The sequence below is a fragment of the Hyperolius riggenbachi genome, chromosome 10 (genome assembly GCF_040937935.1).
Source record: "Hyperolius riggenbachi isolate aHypRig1 chromosome 10, aHypRig1.pri, whole genome shotgun sequence".
Classification (NCBI taxonomy): Eukaryota; Metazoa; Chordata; class Amphibia; order Anura; family Hyperoliidae; genus Hyperolius; species Hyperolius riggenbachi.
In genome coordinates this window covers 289,071,331-289,081,737 of record NC_090655.1, presented here as the reverse complement: position 1 = coordinate 289,081,737, position 10,407 = coordinate 289,071,331, and the positions used below count along the sequence as shown (strand labels likewise).

Here is a 10,407-nt window from a genome sequence, read left to right as displayed (position 1 = left end):
TGAGGGGGTTCTTCCTCTATTACACATTCTTCAGGTACAATCTGAACCAGGTTTATGGGCGATAGACAACACATCTGTGTTCAATGTGCACAACATTCTCAGTGGATTTCCTGCAGCTCTGTGGGGAGTGCATATGTAGAGTATAGTACTACTGTTTAACTTAAAGTAAACCTTAGACAGATTAAAGTTTATACATACATGGGGCTTCCTCCAGCCCCCTTCAGGCTAATCAGTCTTTCGCTGTCCTCCTCCCGCCACTTGGATCTTCTGCTATGAGTCCAGGTACTTGAGCCAGTCATGTAAGTGACATGACTACAGTGTTCTCCCCAGGCTCTATTAGGCGGGTGCTCCACCCGGCTAGTTTTGGTGAGCATCCGGCTGTCATCGGCTCACCTCCTCCTATGCTGTAAGCAGTGGCAAACAGAAACACCGGCCCTGCATTTTCTCATCTCACCCCACCCGGCTACTTTATGCCACCCTGCTGGCAAAAAATTCTGGGGAGAACACTGGACTATGTACTCTGTAAAGTGTTGCAGAAGAGGTCAGTGCTATATAAATACATAATAATAATATGGTAGGACATTACACTATGACTATGGTAGGATTCGATTGTGAGCTCCTCTGAGGACAGTCAGTGACATGACTATGTACTCTGTAATGTGCTGCAGAAGATGTCAGTGCTATATAAATACATAATAATAATAATATGGTAGGACATTACACTATGACTATGGTAGGATTAGAGTGTGAGCTCCTCTGAGGACAGTCAGTGACGTGACTATATGCTCTGTAAAGTGCTGCAGAAGATGTCAGTGCTATATAAATACATAATAATATGATAGGACATTAGACTATGGCTATGGTAGGATTAGATTGTGAGCTCCTCTGAGGACAGTCAGGGACATGACTATGTACTGTGTAATGTGCTGCAGAAGATGTCAGTACTATATAAATACATAATAATATGGTAGGACATTAGACTATGGTAGGATTAGATTGTGAGCTCTTCTGGGGACAGTCAGTGACATGACTATGTACTCTGTAATGTGCTGCAGAAGATGTCAGTACTATATAAATACATAATAATATGGTAGGACATTAGACTATGGTAGGATTAGATTGTGAGCTCTTCTGGGGACAGTCAGGGACATGACTATGTACTCTGTAATGTGCTGCAGAAGATGTCAGCGCTATATAAATACATAGTAATATGGTAGGACATTAGACTATGACTATGGTAGGATTAGAGTGTGAGCTCCTCTGAGGACAGTCAGTGACATAACTATGTGCTCTGTAATGTGCTGCAGAAGATGTCAGCGCTATATAAATACATAGTAATATGGTAGGACATTAGACTATGACTATGGTAGGATTAGACTGTGAGCTCCTCTGAGGACAGTCAGTGACATGACTACGTAGTCTGTAATGTGCTGCAGAAGATGTCAGTGCTATATAAATACATAATAATAATATGGTAGGACATTAGACTATGACTATGGTAGGATTAGAGTGTGAGCTCCTCTGAGGACAGTCAGTGACATGACTATGTGCTCTGTAATGTGCTGCAGAAGATGTCAGCGCTATATAAATACATAGTAATATGGTAGGACATTAGACTATGACTATGGTAGGATTAGAGTGTGAGCTCCTCTGAGGACAGTCAGTGACATGAATATGTGCTCTGTAATGTGCTGCAGAAGATGTAAGCGCTATATAAATACATAGTAATATGGTAGGACATTAGACTATGACTATGGTAGGATTAGAGTGTGAGCTCCTCTGAGGACAGTCAGTGACGTGACTATATGCTCTGTAAAGTGCTGCAGAAGATGTCAGTGCTATATAAATACATAATAATATGATAGGACATTAGACTATGGCAGGATTAGATTGTGAGCTCTTCTGGGGACAGTCAGTGACATGACTATGTACTCTGTAATGTGCTGCAGAAGATGTCAGTGCTATATAAATACATAATAATAATATGGTAGGACATTAGACTATGACTATGGTAGGATTAGAGTGTGAGCTCCTCTGAGGGCAGTCAGTGACATGACTATGTACTCTGTAATGTGCTGCAGAAGATGTCAGCGCTATATAGGTTTCCCTTGTATCATGTAATTGTCTCTGTGATTTGTTTCCCGCAGTGTAGTTGTGTAGAAGCAGACGAAACTGACAGTACATAGAATTTTAACCAGAATAACACAATTATTTATTGTTTTATTTGTGTTTGTTATTTTCAGAAGACAGTACTAGTTCCCGCTTGTATGCATACATCATGCAATCTGTAAGCATCTTGGACTCATCAGGAACAGCACTAGATTAGCACAATTAGCAGTCGCATAGAATTTGCAGGGGAATGTACCTGTTCTCCGCCTGTCACAAGTAACCCCGCCCCCTGAGGTTCAGAAATAATAAAATTCAGGTTTAACCTCTTCCGGAGCAGCGTGGTTGACATCTACGTCCTGCTGGTGGCTGCAAGGCTATGACAGGACGTAGATTTCAACAATCGTCACAGCGTGGTCCCTCCGATCTGCCCCCACCGCACCCCACTCACCCTGCCGGCAGTATGACAGCAGAGCTGTGTGTGCCGGTCAGGAGCCGCTTTCATTGGCCCCTGACCCTGTCATCACTGTGAGCAAATGCCATTGGCTTACATTGATGCAGGGGCGTAACTAGAAATCACTGGGCCCCCAGGCAGGGGCATAACTAGACATCACTGGGCCCCCCTGTGAAACTGCCCCCACCTCCCTCGCTTTCTGCACAGGAAAACTGAGGACCAATGTGTTTTTCCCATGCAGATAAAAACACTTAGGCTGCTTTCACACCGGGACGTTACAGGTGCACGTTAGTGCAGCCTGTAACGCTCCCCCAACACACAGCAATGTAACACAAGTGGGCTGTTCACAGTGCCCACGTTGCGTTACATGTAACGCTGCACGTTGTAGTGAAAGTGCAACATGCTGTGCGTTAGACTGTTTGCACATGCTCAGTGGGGGGCGGAGAGGAGGCGGGTGAGATGCCGCTACAGTAGCCGCGCACATGGCTACTTAATATGCACTGCACTGGCGGCCGCTGATTGGCCGGCGGGACCACGTGATGCGGAGTGTCTCGCTCCGCATCACGTGGTCCCGCCGGCCAATCAGCGCCACTCTGGGAGACCTTATAGGGATAGAGCCGCCTAACGTGGCTCACTCTAACGTCCTCTCCCGCACCACCAAACGTTGCATAAAGGGCACGTAATGCGACCATAACGTCCCCTAAAACGCAACGTCTTAGAGTGTAAGTAGCCTTAGACTTAAAGGAAATGTCAGGCAATCTATGCTACCCCCAGATCTATTTACCCGGGGCTTCCTCCAGCCCCTTGCAGCTGACAAGTCCCTCGTCACAGCTCTGCTCCCAGTACATACATACACACACAGCTGTATTATTACTACATGAGAGCACATGCTATATGGAGGAACAACAATGACATGCTGAACATAACATATAGTATTCACTGTAACTTTGGCAAAACATTCAGAATGTCACTGATTGATACTGTTATTACTGTTGTTACTATTACTTGGACAGGATGAGACAACAAGCTCTCAATGAGGCAGCGACAGTCAGACATTAATCTTACCCATTCCACATTGTCCAGTAATTAGACACCATAAGGTCACTAGCCTGTGTGTGATAAGAATCTAGGAATCTCTTCTGAGGGAAGGTCTACAACTTTTTTTCAACTGTGACTCCTTTGTTTGTAAAGTTGTACATGAAGTCATCAGAACTCTGCTGCAGTATGAGACAGATGTTTTTTTTTACGAACCCTAGGGAGCAGGGACAGTGTACAAATTCCAAATTGTGTATGATTCCTTATCTGTGTGGTAGACACATGCAGTCAACATAACAATGGTAGAGCAGAATACGTTTTTTCTCCATGCCCTTAGTTGTCAGTCTCTCAAACTTTTTCCCCCACGGGGCCCCCTGTGGCTTCTGGGCCCCCCTGCGGAGGCATCTCTTGCAGGGTCTATTGTTACGCCCCTGCATTGATGGATAGGGTCAGGAGCCAATGAAAGCGGCTCCTGACACGCTGATGGCAGATAGAGGGACCTGCTGCAATGGGAGAGCGGCGTGACTGGCGAGAGCGGCGGATCAGTGCGGCGAATCGTCGGTAAGCATCATTTTGCGGGGCCAGAGATGGCCGTTACGGAAGTAGTTAATACAACATAGGAGGCTGATTTGCAAAAACAATGACTGGTATAAAGTTATTGGAAGGGCTAATAACTCAAACTTACAATTCACCCAGAAGCTACTGCCGGCAGCATACACGCCGACAGAATACACACCCGCAGCATACACCCCATCTACATATACACCATCAGCATACACGCCATCTGCATACACCCCATCAGCATACACCCCATCAACATACTCCAGCAAACACGCCAGCAACGTACAGACCAGCAGCATACACTACCAGCATACACTCCAGCAGCATACACACGTTGGCAGCATACATGCCCGCAGCATACTCACCAGCAGGATACACAGCGCAGCATGCACAAAGGCAGTATCCACGCCAGCAGCATACACTCCATCAGCAAACCGATCGGCAGCATACACATCGGCAGCATACACCCCATCAACATACTCCAGCAAACATGCCAGCAACGTACAGACCAGCAGCATACACACTACCAGCATACACTCCAGCAGCATTCACACGTTGGCAGCATACATGCCCGCAGCATACTCACCAGCAGCATACACAGCGCAGCATGCACAAAGGCAGTATCCACGCCAGCAGCATACACTCCATCAGCAAACCGATCGGCAGCTTACACCCCAGAAGAATACACGCCATCAGCATACACGCCAGCAGCAAACAGACCAGCAGCATCCACATCGGCAGCATACATGCCAGGAGCATACACGCAGACCAGCATGCCAGCAGCATACACCAAACTCCTCCCCAAACTCCCAGTGACAACCAATTAGAAAGTGGCTGGCCTCACCAGGGCTGTGCAGTCAGTACAAAAATCATCCAACTCCTCAGTTTATGATTCCACCGACTCCTCTAATTTGCATATAATAATCTTGTTGATTGAGCGTATGTAACATAAAAGTCATTTCGTCACATGCCAACGCTTAGGAATTTTAAAGCTATATTAAGATGGCATCTGCTTTTGGGAACAAAAAGCTCCCGGCCAGGAAGCTGACACTCTACCCTGTCAGCCATCGCAGCCAGTCATTGTCAGTGTGAATGCCCCAGTATGTTGTCTGTTTAAAAAGATTCACTGGAGCCTCATACCAGCCGGGTTCCGGTGTGTAGCCATGCCACCTTGCAGAAAAAGCCCCTACCTTTTCTATAACCGATATAGAGAAGGCCAGGGCTATTTTCTGACAACACCTGTGTGATCAGTGTGTACAACAGCTCTGCAGGGAGTGCATATGTAGAGTATAGTACTAATGTATATCCCCAAATTTAAAAATACATCTGATTTTATGAGCAAGAGGAGGAGTGCATACAAAATTTGCATAAACTAGCATCAACACAGAATTATTTGCATCTCATTGACCATCGCTACTAGTAACACGACTGCCCATCAGGCTTTATTCAGAGGTGTCATTTATTATATATAAGAAAAAGAAATTGCTGTGTACACATCAGATATGTGTATCTAACTTAAAAACATGGCGATTGCTTTATTGCAACAGCACAAATGACTTTCATTGGTTTAGTTCATGTTTGTGGACTAAGCACAGCAATCACTGTATACGTTATGTATGATGACTTATTAGAGAAATACAACATTTTAACATTTTCTCTTTCAATTACAGTTGTTACCGACTCTGGGTACCCCAAAAAAGCTCCCACTCCACAGCCCCGGCCCTCACACCAAACTCCCCCCAACACAACCTCCAAATGACAGCTCTCTAGAAAGTGGCTCAGCCTCAGATCACATGACTCCGCTGCACAATCTGACAGTGACAAAGAGACAGTGACAGAGCTTGGCAGGAAAGTTGCAGGGCCTCACAGTAAACAAGTACATATTGCAGCACGGCATGAGTTGGCCACTGGGTGGTGCTGCTAGTAGCAAAATATCGGTAATTCAGATTACCAATATTTAACTATGCAGTACCCATTCTTACTTGAACGCCCTCTCCACCTCCCACCTAATGTCTAGCCTTAACCACCCACCGCTGAGCTTAAAGGGGAACTGAAGAGAGAGGTATATGGAGGCTGCCATATTTATTTCCTTATAAGCAATACCAGTTACATGGCAGCCCTGCTGATCCTCTTCCTCTGATGCCTTTAGCCATAGCCCCTGAACAAGCATGCAGCACATCAGGTGTTCTGACTGAACTAGCTGCATGCTTGTTTCTGGTGTGATGCAGACACTACTGCAGCCAAATAGATCAGCAGGGCTGCCAGGCAACTGCCATTCTTTAAAAGGAAATAAATATGGCAGCCTCCATATACCTCTCACTACAGGTTCTCTTTACCTTCCCTGGCTAATCTAATTACTATAGTCATTTTACTTCAAACAAATGATGGTCTTGAAAACTTAAAAAAAAAACTGGAAGTAAGAGGGACATGGTGGCTGCCATATTTATTTTGTTTTAAACAATACCAGTTGCCTGTCAGTCCTGCTGATCTATTTGGCTGCAGTGGTGTCTGAATCCCACACCAGAAACAAGCATGCAGCTAATCTTGTCACACTTCAGTCAGAGCACCTGATCTGCATGCTTGTTCAGGGGCTGTGGCTGAATGTATTAGAGGTAGAGGATCAGCAGGGCTACCAGGTAGCTGGTATTGCTTAAAAGGAAATATATATCGCAGCCTCCATATCGCTCTCACTTCAGGTGTCCTTTAATTAGATCATCGTTCCTCCTTGTATAACCCATACATGCATAGAGAAAAGGAAATACAAATAGTGCAATTCCACAAGGACCGGCGCGCCTGCCACCTCTCCACGTCGGTGTCAGCTAGTGAAGACCGTAATCAGCGATTATGCTACTTTTCACGTAAATTTTCACAATTTCGCCTATACGTAATTACGATTTGTACATTTCATTGAGTTTACAGTCCTTCATAATTTCACGTAATTTTCACGCCGACTTTGGCAGTGAATAGCAAAACCACCATACATGCGATTGGCACCTAAATTGCTACGTATGTTAAAGAGAATCGTGGGTAAAAGTCAAAAACAAATTCCAAAAAGACCTTGTAGTTTTTGAGAAAATCGATTTTAAGTATGCAAAGAAAAAATGGTTTTTAACCTCCTTGGCGGTATGAAAAATACCGCCAGGAGGGAGCGCAGCAGTTTTTTTTAAATTTTTTTTTTTTTTAATCATGTAGCGAGCCGAGGGCTCGCTACATGATAGCCGCTGCTGAGCGGCATCCCCCCGCCCGCTTCGATCGCCTTCGGCGATCTCCGATCAGGAAATCCCGTTCATAGAACGGGATTTCCTGGAGGGCTTCCCCCGTCGCCATGGCGACGGGGCGGGATGACGTCACTGACGTCGGGACGTCATTGGGAGTCCCGGGCCACCCCTCGGCGCTGCCTGGCACTGATTGGCCAGGCAGCGCTGGGGTCTGGGGGGGGGGGGGGGGGCGCGCGCCGCAGCAAATAGCGGCGATCGGGCGGGGGCCGGCGGCGATCAGAGTGCTGGCGCAGCTAGCAAAGTGCTAGCTGCGTCCAGCAAAAAAAAAATTATGAAAATCGGCCCAGCAGGGCCTGAGCGGCACCCTCCGGCGGCTTACCCCGTGTCCAGCACGGGGTTACCGCTAAGGAGGTTAAACACTGAAAAAAAACATTTTTATTGCTTTTCTAAAAAAAACTACAAGATCTTTTTGAAAAATTCTATGTAGCAATTTTGTAGAAAATTACACAAAAATATGAAATATTACTATTGCATACAACATTTTGCATTACGATGATGCATAACTGCAAATTTCAATGCAAAATTTCAGCCCAATGCTGATGTCAGCCTTATCCTTCACATGAACGTCATTACTAGGTCGGAGCCACATCAGGTGCCCATGGGCTTCTATTGGACGCCTGTTGATCGCAGTAAACCAGCAACAGGTACACTTAGTATCTGGGGAAGGTGGGGTCAATCTTTGCAGCCCATGCCATCAGTCCCCCGGCAACATCCATCACTTGGACATCCTCCATTACTCTCTGCAGAATCCTCACCGCCTTCTGCGAATCATTTCCCAGCTTGCAGATGGTTATAAGTTTCCTTTCTGATTGGCCACTGCCCTCCTGTAACTCCACCCACTTCCTCTGGAGCAGCTCCAGGGAGGTGGGATTATGTTCCTCTAGATGGTGAAGCGGGATGTGGATGGAATGCTCCAGGCGACAGATGTCCACCTCGACGATTGGTCGCACGTCAATCAGCAGGTGGGGAATGCGATCTTCCAGAAGCTTCTGGTACTGGTGGACAGTCAGGCGCTCCTCAGATCTCAGCAGATGGAGTGACCGGCATTTGTCAGAAGCTGAGGACCCGCAGAATGCTTCATAATCCTCCAGCAGAGGCTGGTCCCCTCCTCCGCCGCAGGCAGCGCAGTCTGGTCGCTTTCCTCGCAGCTTGATGTGGCGGAAACGCCCATCGAGGGCATCATACATTAGAAGGACCCCACTGAAAGCTGGCGCCATCTTGCAGGCAATTTTCAGCACCTCCAGAGCCTGTAGGGACCCCATGATGCCGGGAACCAGACCCAGAACTCCGCCATCGGCACAGTTGGTGATGGTTTCAGGAGGAGGTGGGGTAGGGAACAGGCAACGGTAACATGGCCCATCCTGGTGGTTATAGGTGGTGAGTTGCCCCTCCCAGCGGAGGGCGCTAGCTGACACTAGAGGCTTCCCAGAGGCCACACAAGCATCATTCACCAGATAACGGGTGGGGACATTGTCTGAGCAGTCTGCTATGATGTCATACTGCCTCACCAGGTGCAGGGCATTGTCAGGGCGGAGCATGACCTGGTACGGCACACATTCCACTGAAGAGTTCAGCTGCTGCAGGGCTGCTGCCACAGATGTGGCTTTCGGGGTTCCTACCCTCTCTTCGGTATGGAGGACCTGTCTATGAAGATTGCTCATCTCTACCGTGTCGTAGTCCACCAGTCCCAGCCTGCCAACTCCAGCTGCGGCAAGATATTGTGCCAAGGGGCAGCCCAGACCACCGCAACCAATCACCAGCACTGAAGCCTGAGAGAGGTGGAGCTGACCCCTGACCCCCAGCTCCGGGAGCACCAGCTGCCGGCTATAGCGCAGGATCTCAGCATTGCTCAGTGATGACTTGGAGGGTCCAGGACAAGAGGACCTGTCATCGTGATGGAGCTGTGATGGGAACGTGTCCGGCTGGTGAAAGGAGGAGTAATTCTCCATGTGTAGCGGAGGGATTCCTTTCTGATGATCTGAAGACGCTCTTTCGCCAGGCAAGATAGATTGAGAGTCCCTCTGGTGACCTGAAGAGGACCTGTCATCAGCCTCATGCCCTTGGTGACGATCTCCCTGGTGACATGAAGAGGACCTGCCATCAGCCGCATCCCCATGGTGGCAGTCTCTAGGGTGACATGAAGAGGACCTGTCATTAGCCTCATCCCCATGGCGACTGACTTCCTGGTGACATGAAGAGGACCAGTCATCCGCCTCATCCCCATGGTGACTGTCTCTAGGGTGACATGAAGAGGACCGGTTATCACCCTCATCCCCATGGTGACAGTCTCTAGGGTGACAGGAAGAGGACCTGTGAGAGGAGCAGCCCCCAGCCTGGCATGGAGGGGCAGCCCCCGACTCTCCCCTCTGATTGGCCGCCAGTTGCCCCTTCAGGACTCGGATCTCCTCTCTCAGCTTCTGCAGCTCCATTCTGACACGTGAAAACCCCGGAAACGTCGAGCAGAAGTGACGTCAGCACAGCGTGGCCCGCAAAACCCGGAAGCTAAAAGGAATTGATGCGCTGATTACTGATAACGGCCGAGGCTTGGAACGCACAACGCGGAAGTTATTTCATCGCCAACCACAGTGCAGGATGGAACGCAGAGACCGGAAGCTCCTGCGGGCGGGCTGACGTCACATACACACGTGACCACCAGTCGCCTACGGATTGGGGCGAAAGCTCTGACACGCCCTTGTATGGGACTCCAGTATGGGGAGCCTCCTGCACCCCCCCCCCTTTCACAGCCACAGTCAGTGCAGGACATGGAGGATCAACACCACTACAGAGCGCTGCGTGGGGGAAGGGAGAGACATGGGGCCCCACAAGGGGAACACTTCTGCCTATCACACCCGGGTCTTCTGTATGGGGAGCCTCCTGCACCCCCTCTACAGAGCTCTGCATGGGGGAGGGGAGAGACATAGTGTCCCACATGAGGCACACTTCTACCTACCCACTCCATACCTCCCAACTTTT

The 10,407-nt window shown here is 48.3% G+C and overlaps 1 protein-coding gene across 1 annotated transcript; it reads right to left on the bottom strand.

Annotated features, from left to right (window-relative positions):
- Window positions 1–7,604: 7,604 nt before the first annotated feature.
- On the bottom strand, window positions 7,605–9,899 carry LOC137535579 (adenylyltransferase and sulfurtransferase MOCS3-like). The gene has a single exon (XM_068257430.1). It carries the CDS (start codon window positions 9,861–9,863, stop codon window positions 8,085–8,087), a length of 1,779 nt encoding a protein of 592 aa, XP_068113531.1. The 5' UTR covers window positions 9,864–9,899; the 3' UTR covers window positions 7,605–8,084.
- Between the last annotated feature and the right edge of the window lie 508 nt (window positions 9,900–10,407).